At 36.5% G+C, this 21,064-nt stretch overlaps 1 protein-coding gene across 1 annotated transcript; it reads left to right on the top strand.

The window, feature by feature from the left end:
- The first annotated feature begins 7,783 nt into the window (after window positions 1-7,783).
- IL36RN (interleukin 36 receptor antagonist) lies at window positions 7,784-14,437 on the top strand. The gene is made up of 5 exons (XM_074222655.1): window positions 7,784-7,837; window positions 8,105-8,181; window positions 10,980-11,065; window positions 12,731-12,858; window positions 13,180-14,437. The coding sequence occupies exons 2-5, from the start codon at window positions 8,153-8,155 to the stop codon at window positions 13,396-13,398; spliced, it is 462 nt and encodes a 153-aa protein (XP_074078756.1). The 5' UTR covers window positions 7,784-7,837; window positions 8,105-8,152; the 3' UTR covers window positions 13,399-14,437.
- Window positions 14,438-21,064: the final 6,627 nt, after the last annotated feature.

Genomic DNA, 21,064 nt, shown 5'->3' with positions numbered 1-21,064 from the left:
GTATTTCTTATTTGAATGTCTTTTTGTTTTCTTATCTTTATCTTGAGTATCTTTTCAAAAATCTTTGTTCCACAGAGGTTTGAATTGTATCTGAAAAACAAGTTAGCTGACATCATTCATACACACTAGGGTGCGCTTTTGGGGGGGGGGGGGTTGTTTAGATGCACATCAGATAGCACAGTATAATTTCTTCCAAAGTTTCCTCCTCTTCTGGTCCACCATTATGCAGTGCTGCTATTAATTTCTTTATGAGCATCCTGCTGTCAGGGAGAGTCTAGGTTCAAGTGACCCATCATCCCTCAAGTCCACCAGTTGGGGGTAAACCTAAGTCAAACTCTTCCCCTGCCACCATGTTTGGCATATGCAGCCATTATGTGATGTTATTCTTAGAGAACAATGATGTAACTACAGTTATGGTTCTTAACTTTTTTGGTATCATGAACCCTTTTAGCAGTCCAGTAGAAACTATGGATCCCTCTTCAAAACAATACATCAAAACACAGAATTACAAAGGAAACCAAATATATTGAAATAACAAAGTATTTTTGAAAAACTCACTGAATCCCTTTTTTAAGAACCTCTGCTCTATAGCATTAGAAATATGAGTTGCCCCAGCTATTTCTGCAAACTGGTTACATATACCTGTGGCCCTTTTATTTATGTGTCCTGTTCATATGTCTTCTCTCTGTGCATGCCATCCCCACTAATGGTCATTTGTGGAGTGTAACCTATGTATTTGGGGGGGGGAGTCTTTATTTATTGTTTAATTTGACTTGATTGCTTAAATATCTTTTGTTTTGAAGCCATGTATCCTCTTAGAGAAAAGAGTTCTTGATATATGAATTTGCATGAGCGCTGATCAACAAAGTGCCTCAAAACTGGAATAGACTTCTAAAGACCCATGAATGAGGGAAACCCCAAATTCTATTCATAAAACTAGATTGTTTTCACATAAAATTATCTCTAATTTTACATTCATATATACATACAATATGACCAGTTATTTGTACTTGACATGGCTCCATTTGAGGTTTTCATGGCAAAGATATCGGAGTGGTTTGCCATTTTCTTCTCTGAGCTATAATATTATAGCAGTATAATTAGGGAAGTAAAAGGAAACACTCTGGACTTTGTGGCAGAAGAGATCTATTCCCATAACTGCCACTTATTAGTTGTGTAATCTTGGGCAGTACCCTTAACCTTGCTGAAACTGTTTCTTCACTTGTGAAATGGGGATAATACTTAAATTACCTACTACTTGTTACGATAAGGTAAAATGTATACATATAAAGAATATTGAAGATGGAAAACTGCTATTTGATGAAATTGGCATTATGGTTTTTCTCCGTAAAATGCAGGGTGACTTAGGAATTCTTTAGAAAAGCATAGCAAAACAATTAGCATTCCTGTGATTGTTTGTTCGGAGACAGAAGGGAAATCTATTGAGTACTTTTATTTTTCTTAACAAATTTTTCCTAAAAGTACTTTTCTCCCTCTGTTCCTGACTTGGAAAAATTTTCTGTTTGTGTTCCTTGGTCACCTGTGTTTGTATCAGCCTTCATCAGCCTTCTCTCCCTGGAAGTGACTCTCCCCCAATGAAAGAGTTCTTGTCTGGAAACTCCATTTAAGGACTTTCTAGGCGAGGCTTGCTATTCTTGTCCAAGACTGCTCCTGTCTCTCCATACTTTTCTACTTCTGCATACACCTTTCCCCATCTCCATTCTCTAACCCCTACCATTTGTTTTATAGTTTATTTCTTGGTGCTATCCCATCCCCACCCCATTTGAATCTAACCTTCTTAAGAGTAGAAAGTGGCTTTCTTTTTACTTGCTTTGTATTCTCAGAGCTCAAAACTGACATATAGTAAGAGTTTAATAAATGGCTAAATATCTTTCAGCCAGGTCTTAATTAATGAGATTTAATTGAATCTGATTCCACAAAGGTCTATGAAAGTCATTGGATCACTTAAAAAAAGAAAAACAAACAACAATTAATGAGAATAGAATCTCTTGATGTGATCATATAAATTAAAATTCCCAGTATTCAAAGTTATAATTATGCAAAATATGATATCTGGTCCAGCCCAATGCAAATATGCCAAGTAAATTCGAATAATTTAGACACATCAGAGGATTCTTTATTTGCACAAATCAAGATCTTTCTTTTTCTCTCTCTCACTCTCTGCCTATCTGTATGTCTGTCTGTCCATCTGTCTGTTCATCCATCCATCTATCTATCTATCTATCTATCTATCTATCTATCTATCTATCTATCCATCTATCTATCTACTTTGTCTTAATCTCTCTTTTGCCTCTCCCTATTTTATGTGGAATAATACTTATCTGTACATCTTTTACACAAAACTGAACAACCCCCAGCAAACTCTAAGTACCTCGAGGCATATATTGTTTTCATATTTTACCTTTGTAAACATTGATTGACTAGCATTGACTCACTTAGCCTGTTTCTTAAGCATCTTTGTAGTTTCTAACATCTCTTCCCTGGTATCATTATGAGTCAGGTCTGAAGCTAACAGTTGGGTGTAGGGAACAAGGAAAGTTCAAGCTAAGGCACTCAATACTAGATGCTGATCTAATATATTTTCATTTAGCAATGAGCCTGGAAAGGGGAATCTAGTAGGAGGAAATTAAATTGAGAAGAGTAGAAAAACTGATGTGGAGCTTGAGACTAAGTAGGAAACTAGAGAACAGTTAATACATTCATGTCTCAAAAAGGAAATCAATTATTCAGTCAGCCAAAAAGCATTTTTTCCAAATCTCTTAAATATCTGAAACTAATGTTAGGTAATAGGGGTACAATGACAAAAATGTTAGGTAAACTAATGTTAGGTAATGGGGTACAATGACAAAACTGAAACTGTTCTTGCCCTTGAGTAGCTTACATTCTACTGGAGGGGGGGGGAATTACACATACAATTTTAGGTATAACCCCTCAAACTGCTAAGATAGTTCCTCAAAAGTGAAGCTTATCTCCCCCCCCCCCAGGTATAAGGTATTATGTAAGTCCTCACTCCAAAAACTATAGTTCATGAGTCCACCACTCGTGTGCTTCTGTGTTAATTGGACATCCAATTAGCTCAAAACTAAGAATTTACAAAAAACAATAAAAGTATTCCATAAAACTGGGGCACACTCTTCCACAATTAGCACAGTGTCAGTGGAATGAGTGAAGTGTTCGCTGAGTAAATCAGTAGGTGTGACCAAGAAAATTCATATCTCTGGCATTGCTGGTCTTTGTTAGCCTTTCCCTTGTTTTACCATTCTCATGTTTCCTTGCTCAGCCGCTTTTCCCAAATCTATTCCTCTTCAGAATTCAAATTCTAATATTAACACTAACTAAATTTATAGAGTGCCTACTATGCCAGACAATTAGCTAAATATTTTACAATTATTATCTCATTTGATATTCACAACAATGCTGGGAGACAGGGGCTATTATTATGTCCATTTTACACATGATGACTATTGAATGGTTCTTTTTTCTACTCTCAGAGTCACCATCATTAGAACCATCTCATGTCTCAATGGACTCCTTAAAGGATTCATTTCAGTTTTAAAAGAGTATTTTTTTATTTTTTATTTTATTTTTATTTTCTACTTCTATCAAGTTTGATGAAGTAATTTTTTTCAGGTCTTTTAAAGGATCAATATTATCTACATCTACTTAAAACTTTAAAGACTTCTTTTTTGTCTAGAAAGAAGAATCTTGTGGAGGGGGCAGAACTAGAAAAAGCTGGTGGTTGATACCCTTAGATTATTGCCTTCATATTTTAAAACTTTAAAGACTATGTTTTCTAGGGGAAAAAAAGAATCTGGTAGGTAGAATTTTAAAGAGATGGTGGTTTGTTACTTTTATCTATTATTAGTCTCCTATCTTTTTTTAAATTTTAGGCAATGGAGTTAAGTGACTTGCCCAAGGTCATACAGCTAGGCAATTTTTAAGCATCTGAGACTGGATTTGAACTCAGCTCCTCCTGACTTTAGGGCCACTGTGCCACCTAGCTGCCCTGATCAGTCTCCTATCTTAAAGCTTTAAAGACTTATCTGTTGTCTAGAAAGAAGAATCTGGCAGAGGAACAGCTAGGTGCCAGAATGGATAGAGCATGGGCCCTGAAGTCAGGAGAACCTAAGTTCAAATTTGGCCTCAGACACACATTAGATATTTACTTAGCTGTGTGACCTCGGACAAGTCACTTAACCCCACTTGCCTTACAAAAATTTAAAAAAAGAAAAATCTGGTGGAGTCAATAGAACCCAAAAGAATTAGTGCTTTGCTCTAGTATCAGTTTCATATCTTCTGTGACAGTAGCTAGACTTGGAGGAAATTAATTGATCAAGGATTCCCTGATATACTATCCATACCTCCCGCCACCACTATCACCACATATATACAGAATAAAAACCAGGCAGGTGATGTTTGCATTAGCACCTTGACCTGGAGAATGATGGAAGGTAAAGATTAATTTGGACAGGAAGGTTGGGATTAATCTGCTTTGTGGACCATTTAAACTACAACTGGGACAGACGCATTGGTGTTAGCCTCTGTTGCTTTAGCTTTTTTTGTATTTTGGGAATTTTGTAGTTTTTGTATTTTTATAACTCTTTCCTACATGCATTATTATTATTTAGTCTTGTAGCTTTTTAGTCTTATTTCAATGATTATCTAACCTTTGTTGACCCGTGTTCCATATTCTTTGCCACGAGAAATCATAGGAAACTGAATATGTACAGGAGTACAGGACAGTAGAGACACAGGCAAGCTCAGTTTCTATTTCATATGAGAAGCCACTCTATTCTATTGAGTTCTTAGAGAAATTGAACATTTGATGTATATGTAATAAGCAAATTAATTTAATTTTTTGAACACTAAACTTATGATAGTCAGCATTCTAGGTCAGTAAAATTTATATTAAGTCATAATTTTGATGTTTAAAATTTGTAATACCATAACTTTTAAAATTTTATGGCATACTTAGCAATGCTCAGTGGTTTAAGAATCACTGATTTATTACCTCTAATGCTTGGAGTCAGAGATTTTCCTCTTTCCCACCTCTAAAATTATGCTCTGATGACTTATAATGATGGGCTGTTAAAAAAGTTTTTGTACCAAAAGAAATCAAACAAACAATATATCTAACATTAGAAGGAAAAGAGGTAAAGGAGGAAAATTTAGAGACAAGTTCTCCTGATAAAGATTTCATTTGAGTTATATTTCCAAGATACCTGCAGATAGGGATTGTGATGGATAAAGTACTGGGTGTGGAGTCATGGAAGTCAAGTTTAAATCTAGTCTGAGAAATGTACTAGGTGCATTACCCCAGGCAAATTATTTAACCTTGGTCTATCTTCATTTCCTCACCTGTAAAATAAGGAGAAAAAAGGAGATAGTATTTGTAAAGCATTTTGCAAACCTTAAAGAACCATGTAAATGTTGGCTATGATTTTATGATGGACTAATTCAAATTTGTAAGGAAAGAATGATTCCCACAAGAGAGAATCAAAAGATATGAATAAGCAGTTTTCAAAGGAAAAATTCAAGTTAGCAATATTTATATTCAAAAATACTCCAAGTTATTAAAAGTTAGAGAAATTCAAATTAAAAACTCTCTAGTTCTATATTGCATCCATCATAGTAGAAAATGACAAAAAAGGCAAATGACTTTTGTGAGACTTTAATAAAACAGGTACAATTAACACACTTAGTGGAGCTGTGATTCTAGAAAACAATTTATATCTAAATTGGACATAATCTTTGACATAGCAATATCACTACTAGGCGTATATCAAAAATAGATCAAAGAAAGATGGAAAAAACAGAAAGAATCAAAAATACTTGTAATTGTTCTTTGTGGGGAAGGGCAAATAACTGGAAATTAAATGGGTACCAATCGATTGGAGAATGGTTGAACTAATTATGGTTTATAAATGTTTTAGAATACCCATCCTATAAAAAGTGATTAGGGGGCTGCTAGGTGGCACAGTGGATAGAGCGCTGGCCCTGGAGTCAGGAGTACCTGAGTTCAAATCCGGCCTCAGACATTTACTAATTAACTAGCTGTGTGGCCTTGGGCAAGTCACTTAACCCCATTGCCTTGCAAAAACTAAAAAAAACCCAAAATATCAAAGGAGGTACAGCAGTGCAAATCATACCAGCCCTGAAGTCAGGAGAACCTGAGTTGAAATCTAACCTAAAATACTTAACTAGCTGTATGACCCCAGGCAAGTCACTTTAACCCAATTGCTTCCAGAAAAGATAGAAATGATGAAATTATGGTTTTAGAGGAATGTGAAAAGATTTATGTGAACTGATATAGATGAAGTGAGCAGAACCAGGAGAGAACCAATTCATGTGATAACAACATTGTAAAGATAAACAGTTTTGAATGAGGTAAGAATTCTGATCAGTGTGATTGATTAACCATGATTCCAAGATTACCTCATCATCAGAAGTGATGAACTCAAAGGAAGAGTCATACATTTCTTTTGGAAATGAGCAGTACAGAAATCTATTTTGTCTGACAATGAAAATTTGTTGCAAATTCTTTGTTTTTCTTTTTTCCAATGATGAAGGGAGGGGAGGGAAAGAAAGAGGGGGAAAACTGATTTTTGTTCATTGAAAAAATAATTTAAAAATTCATAATGTACTTTTATTTTTTTTTTTTTTTTGTTTCTTGAAGCTTTTACTGGCAGTAGGCTTAGAGCAGGAAGATACCTTGGAAGTTGTTGAGTCATCCTAGTCATTATACATATGAGAAAACTGAAGCAGACAGAGATTAAGTGATTTGCCCATTGTCAAGAAGGGATTTAAAACTCATGTCTTCTCTCTTCTAAGACCAAGGTTTGTCCACGTTTGCATCTTTACAAAGGTGACTGATTTTTGAGTACAAGCCTGTATCTCTTGTATGAAGACCAGGCTAGCTAAGGAGCTTATCCCCAGATTGGACTCACATGTTTGTTTTGTTTTGTTTTTTTTCCTCTTTGACTCTTCTTGTAGTCACAGAAGACCTGTGATCCATGCTGACAGAATGAGACTTCATGCCAATAAAATCATTTATACTATAAATTAGAGGATGTGGCGTTTAAGTGCATTATAAAATACATTCTAATGGTTGAGGGAATAGAAAGAGTGCAGGTCCACTCACTACACCTTCTTCCACTCCCCACCCTCATCCCCCAAAGGCTATGAGGGAGTTTATCTGGATTGAGATTCCAAAGTAATTGGAAGGAAAGCACCCTGGACAGATCCAAGCCAGAATGGTTTCCTTAACTGTACTGAGACATTTCAGTTAAAATAACAAAGTTTCTGCTTCTGGATCTGGTCAAAGGAGTGCATCCTCTTGGTCACAGGATCAGAGAATTAGACTTGGAAATCATCTTTGAGATCATATAGTCCAACCCCTTCATTTTATAGTTGAGGAGAGTAAGTACCAGAGAGGTCAAGTGATTGGTTTCAAGTTACACAGATAATAAATAGCAGTGGAACAATTCAGCCCCCACTCTCCATTTTATTTAGTTCTGAGCCCTCTGTCTCTGGTGCCAAAATTCCCCCCCTCCCATTCTGAGCTGTTCTTCACAGACAATGCTTTCTAACCTAACACTACCACTGACTCACTAAGTATTGCAGAGAAATTGGAAAGTCCTTAGGAAAATTACTGGGAATGTTCATGATGCTGTGGTAACATGTTCTAACTTGGGACTTCCCTCCAAATGGGAAGGGTTGGGTCAATGATTTTCCTCCTCCCCTTGTTTCTTATAAAGCATGAGTGGATCCCTCTGGAAGCTGACAGAGAACTGACTTGTGGCAGAAGGCAGAAAAGGTACTGTCAGGGAAGGCTCTGGTGTTTCACAGCTCTACTTTCTAATGTCTTGCCTCTTCCTAGATGGCTTTGGAAACTTTTCCAAGTGGCTCTGCTCCAACCTTCTTTGGGTTAGGAACATGTTTTGCTTTTCCTTCTTTAGAGGGAGGAAGGGACAAGGTGGGAAAAGGGACTTGGGTTCAGGTGCCTGATGGGATTTCAACCTTCATTTAGCCTCAGAGACCTATTTTTTCATGATAACTTAGATTCCATCCTACCCTCCTTTAGGACTTTTTCCCCTAGATGACAGAAGATCCTTCAAATTAAGAGCTCAAGATGGTTCTAAGCAAGGCTCTATGTTTCCGGTGAGTTTTCTGTGAATCAAAACTGTTAAAATTCTATGTAAAATGCTGTATAATCAAGTCAAAGTCTAATGCCCGAGGGGAGGTTACTTACCCTTATTGTATCCCTACTGCCATGCCATCCCTTCAGAATTGGTAAAGTTCAAATGGTTGGATTTCTTGGGTTTCTCTGGATTCAATGTTAGTTTTAAACAGCAGGAACTGTAAGCAAAACCTCTTAGCTTCATGCCACTGACTCTTTTTTTTTTAATTCTATTTATTTAAGGCAATGGAGTTGTGAGTTGCCCAAAGTCACACAGTTAGGCAATTATTAAATGTCTGAATCTGGATTTGAACTCAGGTCCTCCTGACTCCAGGGCCAGTGCTCTGTCCACAGTCTACTACTTCTTAGTATTTATTATCTGAGCTACCCCCATCTCATGGAGAATTGTTTTTTTATAGTTATTTGCAAGTCGGCTCCCCAATTTAGAGTGTGAATTCTTTGAGAGCCAGGACTGGGTATTTTTGTTTTCCTTCATGTCCCCATTTTCGGGAGCGATGATTGGCTAGATGACTGATTTGTTTCTTCCACTGACCCCTTTAGAGGACCATAGAATTCTAGCTTTAGAACTGGAAGGGACCTTTGGAATCATTAAGTTCAACCCCCTCATTTTACATATGAAGAAGAAACTGAGATCTTCCTCTTTGTGCTGTGATCTTGCATGGCTAATGCTAAGAAGTTCAGAGCTGTAAAATAGGAGGAACCCCAGAAATTCTCAAGTCCAGTTCCCCCTCTTTTATAGATGAGAAAATGAAGTCTCAAGATCACAGAGGCAGTTAAGTGGGAAAAGGATCTCAGATTCTAAATCCTATGCCTTTCCCACTATGCCATGATGTCAGTGTGGGAGGAAGAAGGGTAGTGGGGAAAGAAGGGAGGAAGGGAATAAATGAGAGGGGAAGGGAATGGTATGTGGAAGGAAAGAAGGATGGTAGGTAGGAAGGAAGGAAGGAAGGAAGGAAGGAAGGAAGGAAGGAAGGAAGGAAGGAAGGAAGGAAGGAAGGAAGGAGGGAGGGAGGGAAGGAAGGAAGGAATCATTAAATGAATGCCTACTACATATCAGACACAATGTTAAGCATTTTGAAAATATTCTCATAATACCCTTAGGAGGCAGATGATATTACCAACCTCATTTTACATTTGGGGAAGGTGAGGCATACAGAGGCTTTTTTCTACTTGTCTAGGATCAGACAACTGATAATTGTCCAAAGTCAGATGTGAATTCAGGTCTTCCTCACTCCAGGCTCAGAGTTTTGTCCACCACTTGCCCTAATCTAGGCACAAGACAGAAGACCAGGATGTCTTTGCCATTAACTTATCTGTGTGACTAACCAAGAAAGAATTTTCTGTGTCTTCATCTCATAGAATGCTTCTCGATTTCATCTAGCCTAACCATTTCCTTTTTTATATTTTAAAAATAGCTACCTTTTGTTTTAGTGCAACAGAGGCTTTCTAGAAAATATCTAAATGCTCCCAAAATAAAAAGATTAGTAATTATTTTTAAAGAAGGGTTGGTTATAACTATTTTAACTTTGAAAGTATCAATCTATTAATTTTAAAAAATTGGAAACAGACTCAGAGAAGTTCAACAGGGGTTTTGGGGGGAGTTTTCCCCCCCCAAAGTCTCACAGTTAACTCATGGTGAAGGCAAATATTGAAACTGGAGTTCCAGCTCCCTTCTTGCTTCTATATCATCTTCTCAGTAGAAATAATTATCTCACATCTAGTTTGAAGAATAAATAAGTTTGGGGTTTTTTTTTTAAGTATTTATCACTTGCATTCAGACTCCATTTCTTTCTATGGAGATGGATGGCTTTTTTCATTATAAATCCTTTAAAGCTAACCTGGTTCATTGTGTGGATGAGGATAGTTATTCACAATTGATCATCATAAAATATTACTGCTTTTGTATACAATGTTTTCCTGGTTCTACTCATTTTACTTTGCATCAGTTCATGAGTCTTTCTAGGTTTTTTTTAAAGCATTCTGACCATGATTTCTTATAGCACAATAATAGTATTTCATCACACTTACATGACACAACTTCTTCAGCCATTCCCCAATCAAAAGGCATCTCCCTCGATCTCCACCACAAAAGAGCTACTATAAATATTTTTGCATATATCTGTCCTTTTCCTTTTTTGTTTTTTATCTCATTAGGATACAGACCTAGTAGTGGTATTTCTGAGTCAAAGACTAAGTGTGATATAGCCCTCTGACCATAGTTCCAAATTGTTCTTCAAAATGGTTAAATCAGCTCACAACTCTACTGCATTGGTGTTCCAGTTTTCCTACATCTCCTCTGACATTTGTCACTTTCTTTTGAAGTCATATTAGTCCATCTAATAGGTATGGGTTGGTTTTAATTTAATTAAAATTGTTTTAGTTTGCATTTCTCTAATCAATAGTGATTTAGAGCATTTTTCATGTGACTAAAGATAGCTTTGAATACTTCCTTAGGAAGCTGTCTGTTCATGTTCTTTGACCATTTATCAAATGAAAAATGTTTTAAATACATAAAAGAAAATAATTAGGATTACACATAGGACACAAATCATATTGAAAGTTATCAAAATATTTTTTAAAACAAGATCATCTCCTAATCCCCCTCCCTATTGTCATACAATGGAGAAAACTGAGTAAGGCTCAGAATCTTTCTCCAGATCACAAAAAAAAAACAAGTCACAGAGCCTGGATTCTAACCTGCAACATGGAAGAACCTGTTGTTACCCTCACAAAACTTAAACAAACTCTTGTATTTCAGAATGAAAGATGCTGCAATGAAAGCCATTTATGTGCAGAATAACCAGTTGTTGGCTGGAAGAATACAAGCAGGAAAACTTATTGATGGTTAGTTACAAAAACAGTCTCGATTTTGCCAGTTGTCTCTTGGGGGAACAGAAAAGTCAGCCAAGCAGATCAGCATTGACTCACAGGCCCAGGCCCTAGAATACTAGTTATATTTAAACTGGAATCTTAACAGATGAAGATCACCTTGGTCCCAGATTTCATGAAATCATTTACCATAAAAATTCAAATCAAAAGTCCCCACAAAGGGACTAGATTTCAACAGATCCCCAACTATCCTTAAACACTTGCTTTGATATTGGAAGGGTAGGGAACATTTTCACCCCCAAAAATGAGTTTTCTCTGCATCTAGGTTTTGTTATGGTGATTCCCTCTGTTTTCCTAGGAGAGGAGACTGGTAGTGAGGTTTTTGCTTCTCCACATGCTAATGTAGATTACCCCTTCAGTACCATGTGCTTCTCCCCTTAGGTCTTTGAGAGGATCTAGGTATAGGCAATCATGCCTTCTGGAAAAAGAAGGTACAGCTGAGCAAGACAAGCACATTTTTACCTTTGGAAGAAGGCAGGGCTTTAATTTCTTTGTCTCTCTGGCTTCTTGCATTATCTGCTCATTCAGATATCTGGTATATTATTGGCAGCTCAGATCATATAACTCAAAGCCTCATGGGAGGCAACAAGGACTCACACTCCAGACCTTCCATTCTGCCTTCTACTCTATTGAAACTTATCTAATCTATATTTTATTCTTTCTTATTCAGCTATCAGGCAAGAAAGTATCTGGCTAAATAATCCCTTTGGGGTTAATAATGTTCTGGCCCTTTAAGACTATTTGCATTTTCATAGAGTCCAGGCACCATGGTAGAGGGGGAGGGGGAGAGGAAATTCAGGAGAAAGAGAATTTTCTCATGGAATTCTGTAGCCTGTTTGTTTTACATCTGGGGCCATCTACAGTCATCATGATTTATATCTTGCCATTGGACCCAGATGTCTCTGGAGGAGAAATTGAGGCTGATGACTTAGTATAGCTCTGCCTCACTTAAATCCAATTCACTTGCAAATCATGGCATCACCTTCTTCAAGTCATGGTCCTCTTTGAGAACGAAGGATAAGTAATAACAATCTTCCAAGTAATGCTTAGGTGGCATAGATCCTTTCACTGAGGTTGAGGAGACTGGACATCACTTCACAGTTGTGTCACAAAGACCCAGAGGATTAAAAACTCAAAGATCTAGACAAGTACCTTAGAATTATATAATCCAATTAGCTCCTTTTCTAGCAGAGAAGAAAAGTGACTCTCTAAAGTCATACAAGTTTTATGTGGAATAGCTGAAAATTGAAATTGGATCAAGTGACTTCAAGTGAATCCTCTGTGAATAAAACAAAATAAGCTAAAGTGAGTGAATGAGTGAGAGATACTCAAAAAAAGGAAGGTCTTTTAGAACAACATTCTTCCTCCTTGATGGAGAATTATTCTATTCTTTGATTCAAATTCATTCAACCAGCACTGTTTTTGTCCTCCTGTTCCATCAGACTAAATGAAGTTTCATTCCCTGGACCAGTTATTGAGGGAATAATCTTTCTAGCCAGGCAGTCTCTCCCCTTCTCTCAGTGCTGCGGGTAGAAACTAAGGGGCCTGCTCCTCAGGCTCATTTGCAAGTTAGGTTAGAGAGGGATGTCTTCTCCTCCTGCATCTGACCCCTTTTTCTAGGTGAGGTGATCAGTGTGGTCCCCAATAGATCACTGGATGCTACACGGTCCCCGGTTATCCTGGGCATTGAGGGAGGATCCCAGTGTCTGTCAGTTGGGATAGCTGAACAGCCTATTCTACAGATAGAGGTGAGTTCTGACCTGCAATGACTCTGGAATACCTAACTCCTGATTTACAATTCACAATAGCCTTGAGTCAGGACCCAGGACAGCAGTCCATTGTGATTTGCCCCTCATTAAACTAGAAGTGTATTGCTTAGTTGTTGGGATTATTTTTTGGTGGGGCGAGACCCTTTTTATGCTAACTTCTAAATGCCTTTGAAGCTTACCTTACCTGGGAATCCTTCCTTGATCTCTTCTATCCTTGGTGGAGGTCAGTAGGCACAGAAAATAAAGTCTGCCTATGTGTGCTGCTTTAGTTTCTCATTATTCTTGCCTTTCTTCCCTCAGCCTAAAAATATCATGGATGTTTATCGCAGCAAGGAGGAATCCAAGAACTTTACCTTCTACATGTGGAACACTGGCCTCACCTATAGATTAGAGTCAGCCATCTCCCCAGGCTGGTTCCTCTGCAGCATCTTTGAAGAGAACCAGCCCATCACCCTCACCAACCATCCTGGGAACTCTGAATCAGTCATTACTGACTTCTATTTGCAGCAGTGTGACTAAGCTTTAGCTTGCTCTAGTAATCCACTGAATGACTCCACCTATGATTCAACTTCTCTCTTCTTTCGATCATAGAATTTGGTCAGCAGAGAAGAGTCTCACAGACATTACTGGACCTAGATTCTGAAAGACCTGAGTTCAAATCCCACCAGAGACATTTATTAGCTGTGTGTATGTGACCCTGGGCAAGTCACTTACCTCCTGTTTGCCTCAGTTTCCTCATCTGTAAATGGAAGTGATAATAATACCTACTATGTTTTGTGTGAAGATCAAAGAGATATATTTATAAAGCACTTCTCAAACCTTAAAAAACCTATATAAATGCTAGCTGCTATTGCTGTTATTGTTGTGGTTGTTATTCTTAAACATGAGTGAAAGGAATCCTTATATAACATACCTGACAAGTTATCACCTAACCTCTTCTTGAGAACTTCCAAGCAGGGAGAACCTATCATTTTCTTTTTTTTTTTAGGTTTTTGCAAGGCAAACAGGGTTAAGTGGTTTGCCCAAGGCCACACAGCTAGGTAATTAGTAAGTGTCTGAGACCGGATTTGAACCCAGGTCCTCCTGACTCCAGGGCAGGTGCTTTATCCACTGTACCACCTAGCTGCCCCCAGAACCTATCATTTTCAAGGCAGTCTATTCTACTAATAATTAGGAAATCTATCCATTCCCCCCCAAAAATAATTGCAACTTAAATTTACCTCTCAGATTCATGAGCCAGTGATAAGAGGGGCAGACATAGATTTCATCCATTCTCCACTCAGACCTTCTAAGTCTTAGTCTCTTCTTCAAAGGGCTGAGCACATTTTGACCATCCATTCTCCAAATGTTGCCCAGGTTGTGGAAATTCCCCTAGCTTAGCCTCTTGAAGGATGGTTCCCTAAGATTTTTTCACTTCCTAGATCTTTCTTATTGTTTAGGGTATCAGGTTCCCCTTGAATTTTACTGTGTTATGTCAGCTTTTCTTAGAAGAGAACCAGTTTAAGTCAGCAGCTATAGGTACTATATTGTGAATAACAACCTTTTCCTGGACCTCACACTCATCTCCATAAGTTGAATCTCAAAGAAAATATGCCTAAATAATATATATGAAATGGCATTTGGGAACCTAAATGCTCCCCATCCACTGATTTTTCTAGGTAACCTTGAAAAAGTCATAGGTTAAGAGGATAAGATGGCACTTAGAAGTTATATTAATCCAACTCCTTCCTTTTTCATGGATGAAGAAACTGAGACTCAGAGAAATTAAATGGTGTGCTCATGGTCACATGGTGTCAGAGTACAGATCTGGACAGATTCTGGCTAGAATGAGACAGAATTGTCTATTTCCTCTCCCTGGGATGCAGGTATTATTCTTTTGGGTTCATCCAAAGGAGACATTGGTTAGCTTGGTGACACCCATATTGCATACAGCAGTGCACTTGGAATCAGGAAGACTCATCTTCCTGAGTTCAAATCCAGCCTCAGATGCTTACCTGTTGTGTGACTCTGAGCAAGTCATTTAAGTCATTGTTTGCCTCAGTTTCCTTATTTGTAAAATGAACCAAAGAAGAAAATGGCAAACTACTCTAGAATCTTTGCCAAGAAAACCCCAAATGGAATCATGGAGAGTCTGACACATAGAAAAATGACTCAACAACAACAGCCTCATGAAAAAGAAAACATTGCTTCTTCATCTTTAAGAATGGCAATGTTTAGGGGCAGCTAGATGGTGCAGTGGATAGAGCACCAGCCCTGGAGCCAGGAGTACCTGAGTTCAAATCCAGCATCAGATACTTAATAATTACCTAATTGTGTGACCTTGGGCAAGTCACATGACCTCGTTGCCTTAAATTAAATAAATGAATGAATGAATAAACAAACAAATGAATGAATGAATGAATGAATGAATGATGGCAACATTTACTATAGCTAGAACCAAAGAGATTCATATAAATGTTTCCAGGAAGCATCTTGGAGAAGAGTCATATTAAACATAGTAGTGAAATTCTAATTTCTAATGAAACCTAGAACAGCGCCCCCTCTCCAAAAAAAAAAATCTCCTAGTTTACTTGAATATTTATTCTCATCCACTGTAGCTTTGATCACTCACATGATAATAATTTCTAAAAGTATTCCCACCTTGTGAGTTACTCCTCGTTTTTCTGACTCCTAATTTCTTTATTCATAAAAGAAGAGGATGAAATAGATATCTTAGAAATCCATTCCAGCTCTCTCATTTTGTTTCTATGGTTCCTACACAAATAATTTAATTCCATAGTTAAGTAGAATATTTGACTGTTCTTTCAAAATTACCCAAAGATAGATTTTTTTAAAATAACAATAAGAAAAAATCTGGGACTAATAGTGAGATCACTCCCACTAGAGGAAAATAGTTCTCGATATTTTAAAGAAATCTATTGTGAATTTTCTTTTCTAGTTTTCTTTTATAAATTTTATCTATTTATTTATTTGAAGAATTCATTATCTCTCCCTCCCACTTCCTCCCCCCATTAATTGATTTAAAGCAATTTTAACCTTTATAACAGATATACATAACATGGTAAACAAATTAACACATTATCTGTGTTAAAAATAGGATGCCTCATTCTGCATTTTATGTCCATTATTTCTCTAGCAGGAAACAAGTAATGTGATTCATCTTCAGTTTTGTAGAGTCATGGATTATGATTTCACATAGCATTATTGACCTTCAAAGTTGACTTTTTTCAATAATATTGTTGTTCTTGGGGGCAGCTAGGTGGCGCAGTGGATAGAGCACCGGCCCTGGAGTCAGGAGGACCTGAGTTCAAATCCAGCCTCAGACACTTAATAATGACCTAGCTGTGTGGCCTTGGGCAAGTCACTTAACCCCATTGCCTTGCAAAAACCTAATAATAATAATAATAATAATAATAATAATAATAATATTGCTGTTCTTTTAATTGTGCTCACTTCACTCTGCATCAGATCACAGGGGTCTCCCCTGTTTTATATGAAATTCCAAATCAGCCTAAGTATTTATATAGTCTTTCTAGAATTGAAAGGCATTTCAAAGACTATTCCGGTGAAGATGTTATATCCCTCTACAAGAATATAAGTTTTTGAGAGCAGAACCTGTCTCGTATTTGTGCCTGTCTCCCTATCATCTAACACAATGCCTGAAGTATATACTAACACATTAAGAATACCTGGTGATTGATTCAAATTTCCCATGTATGGAATATGACCCATCTTTGGTATAAATCTAGCCTATACTTTAATACTTACTTCCAGGGATAGGATTCATTGTTTCATAAGGCAGCCTCAATTGTGCAATGAATAGAGTGCTGGGCCCAGAATCAGGAAGACTTGGGTTCAAATCTAGCCTCAAACATTTGTTAATTATGTGATCCTGGATAACCTCTGTCTGCCTCACTTTTCCCAAACTAAAAAATGGATTCAATTATTGCATCTATCTTACAGGGTTGTTATGGAGATCAAATGAGATAATATTTTTTAAAGCATTGTACAAAGCCTAAAGGACTATATGAACATTAGCTTTTATTATTTTTGAGAAGCTCTTTCTCTTATGCTGATTTGAACTTCATCTTCTTATAAATTCCACAGGATGACTAGGTTTGGCCCTTGGAGCCATACCACATAAGACCATTCCTTATCTTTTCTACTTCAAAGTTATATTAGAAAACAGTCAGCAAGTCCCCTTAAATCTCTTCTTTAGGCTAAACTGTCTCATGTTCTTCAAAAAGTTTCTCATATGAATAACATCAAATACTTTCACAATCTTGGCCTTCTTCTTCTGACCATGCTTCAATGGTTTGTCAGTGTCCTTCATTAAAATGGACTGATCCAGTCCTTCTGGGTAGCATCTTGGAATTATATCAAACAAGTTACTAAACTGGGCCTACCTTTTGAGTTTGACCCATTAACTGACAATATTAGACAATACCCCAAAGTGATCAAATAAAGAGGAAAAGGTCCTGTGATATATAGAATAACAGCATCTCTTTTTTCTATTGTGGCAAAGAACTGGAAACAAAGATTCAATTGGAGAATGACTGAGCAATTATAGTTTATGAATGTGATGAATACTATTGTGCTGTAAGGAGTGATAAAGTGGATGGCTGTAGAAGAACCTGGGAAGACTTGCATTAATTGATTCAGAGGGAAGTGAACAGAACCAGAATTTATACAGTAAAAGCAACATTGCTAAGAATAACAATTTTGAAAGATTTAATCATTCTAATCAATGGAATGACATGCTAGAACTTCAAGAGGACCAGTGATGAAATCTGCTACCCATCTCCTGAGAGAAAGGTGATGAATTCAAAGAGCAAAAGGAGACAAACATTTCTGGACCTTGTAAATATGTAGGTCCATTTTCATTGTCTGGTTGTTTGTTGAAAGATTTGTAGCTTTCCTTTTTCTATTTGGGTTTGGGGAGGGCTAAGTCAAGGAAGTGGAGCTAGTAATTAGTTTTAGCAAAAAAAGGGTGGGGGAAAGAGGGTCTTTGAAGAAATTTTTAAAATGCACATAAAATAGATGAAAGTTTAGAAGAAACATAGTCAAGCAAGAGAGCTTTGAAAGTAACAAGCTGAATTCATTATATACTTTTTTTAGGGTTTTTTTTTGCAAGGCAAATGGGGTTAAGTGGCTTGCCCAAGGCCACACAGCTAGGTAATTATTAAGTGTCTGAGACCAGATTTGAACCCAGGTACTCCTGACTCCAAGGCCGGTGCTTTATCCACTACGCCACCTAGCCGCTCCATTATATACTTTTCAAAAAGCAAGTTGTACAGAATAGAGATTTACAATTTCACGTAAAATTCTTTTTTTTCTAATTTGTTTATGGAAATTATGGTATTTTGAAATTCAGAATAAAATTTAAAATATGGTACTCCTGATGTTGTTTGACTAGTGCATTAGATTGTAGGACCAACTATTTTGTTTCAAAAACTATTTGGGGGAAAATAAGAAAGGAAGAATAGGTATATTGTTAAGGAACCTGAACATTAAATAGGAATACCCTCTGAAACATACAAAACAAATGGTTGTACAATCTTTGGTTGAAAACATACAGTTATGGGGAACTCACTATTTTCTGAAGCAGTCCCTTTCACTTTTGTGCAACTCTACTATGAGTAAATTCTTATTACTATTAGTGGACCAGGAGAAGTCACCAAATGAAATAATAAGAATGGTTAAAATATTTGAGCATTAAATGGGCATTGATTTAGAAATTTCCTTCAACAATAGAGATCATAATTCTTCCATGTCTGCCCATCCAGTATGGCTCTTGCCCATCAAAATCATAAAATTTAATAAGGTAGTCAAAAACAAAATTGGATTCCAAGGAGACTAGCAAAGTTCGGAATTCCTAACTCTTCCAGTTGATATCCATACTGTCCAAGTGTTTCTAAGAGTTTATGACTTTAGAATAAAACTCGTGGAGTTTCTATTTGATACCTTTGGGCATCAGGTTTGCTATTAATCATAGTGGAAGGAGCCTTGACCTTAGAAACAGGAATCCTGGATTTGAATACATATACACTATACAATAATGAACAAAATCCTTTTTTTATGAACTTTCATGAACAAGGTAATCTTTCAGAGCCACATATGAAAAAATGTCCTCATATATAAAATAGAGATAATGCTACATACGGGATTATAAGTAGATCTGTACCAAAGATCTATACCATCATTATAGGGTTGTTATGAAAAAAAGGACTTTAGAGACTTTAAACATCTTACACATATAAGTTATGAAGTAACAGAATTCAAAAAATATCTGAAAACATCTTCTCATGTGAAAATCTAGTACTATATTTTAAATTTTATTCTGAATTTCAAAATCTAATGACTAAAGTTGTCCTTTTGTATGAAGGAAGTCATGTCCTTTCTAAAATACAGACATTACTGGGTAACAGCAACAGTAATTCAGTTACATAGCACTGCATGATTTTCAAGATTTTATGTACATTGTCTCTTTTGACCATTTCCACAACCTTATGAGATAAGAATTAGCATTATCCCTGTTTTACAAATGATATAAAAGAAGCTTAGCCAGGTGAATTGACTCGTCCTGGATCACATAACTAGAAAGCATCTGCAGTGCAATTTGAATGGAGGTCTTTCTTGACACCAAATGTCGGTAGTCTACCCACTGTACTAACCTGATTTTTATGGCATTGTACCTCTGTTATCCAGGAACAGATTCATAGGAATTAGTTCATCTAATTAGCTCCCTATTACTTTGCAAAGGATATTTCCCAAACAAATAGGACATGGAATTGTTATGGAAGGAAGGATCATAGGATCAGAATGCTAGAACCAGAAGAAACCTAGGAGGGATCTAATATTTTATAGATAAGGAATGTGAAGAGTAGAGAGTCAAAATACTCACCCAAGATCACAAAGGCAGTAAGATCAGAGGTAAAATGTGGATCAGGTCTGACTGCAGAACTAAGATGTTCATAAAATGTTGGCCCTTGGCATGAGATACTGTCAGGAATGACAGGTTTAGGTTAGCTGCCTCAATTCAATGGATTCTTTCTTGCTTACCCTACATACCCAATCAGTTGACTAAATATTGTAATTACTTTTTTATATCTTTATTCCTTTTTTAATATCAATTCCTTCTCTACTCACACAACCACTACCCTTTCTTTGAGGTTAACAAGAAATAGTGGTCTAGTGTGGTATTGTCAAACTCAAATTAAAAACAGACCCTACCAAGAAGCATATTGACTCTGAAAACCACAAATTAATATTACCTATGTTTTATTGTATTTTATGTATTTTGTTTAGCATCTTCCAAATACATTTTCATCTGGCTAAGGATTCTCTGGAGAATTTTGTTGGCAGCATGTGACTGGCAGCAGGAAGTTTGACACTTCCAGTCTAGTCCAACCTGTTCTTAGTCACCCTTCACTTGGCTCTCTCCAGCATCACTAACAAGGTCTTATTCAGCATTTGCTTGAAGTTTTCCAGTGGGGTACATCCCATTGCTTCTTTAGGTTATCCACTTCCCTTTTTGTATAGCTCTAATCATCAGGAAGTTACCTCAAACCAAAATCTGTTTCTGTACCTTCTACCTCCTGCTCATAATGCAAATCTTTATGTATATCCTGATTAAATTTCACCTTATTTAATTTGACCCAATTAGCACTTTGATCTTTTGAAATCCTGACCCAATAATTAAATTTTAAACTATCTGTTTTAATTTTTATAAGCAGTTCATGTCCTCAAGAACTGTACAGCCTAATGCAGAAAATTATAATGCCAATTACTATATACTGAATTTAAAAGGTAGTACCCTGAAATAAGATGAAGGAAAATTACTCCTAGAAGAATAAAAATGTTTTGCTATCTATCATCATATGAAAAATTTCTCTTGAATTTCTTTGAATAGAGAAATGCAGATTAAAACAATACAGTAATCAAAATAATCAAAAACAATTTTAAGGGACTTGTGATGGAAAATATAAAAAATTAAAATATTTTTAAAATTAAAAATTAAAATATTAAAAATATTAAAAAAATAAAAACATCCATATTCAGAGAAGGAACTGTGAAGTTTAAATGAAAACCAGAGCTTATTTTCTTCAATTTTAAAAAGTTGTCTTATGTATTATGTCATAGTATTCTTTCTAATGTTTTCTTACTTCCTTTTGGATCTGATTCT

The sequence above is a fragment of the Macrotis lagotis genome, chromosome 1 (genome assembly GCF_037893015.1).
Source record: "Macrotis lagotis isolate mMagLag1 chromosome 1, bilby.v1.9.chrom.fasta, whole genome shotgun sequence".
NCBI lineage: Eukaryota > Metazoa > Chordata > Mammalia > Peramelemorphia > Peramelidae > Macrotis > Macrotis lagotis.
This window is presented reverse-complemented; position numbering and strand designations above follow the sequence as displayed.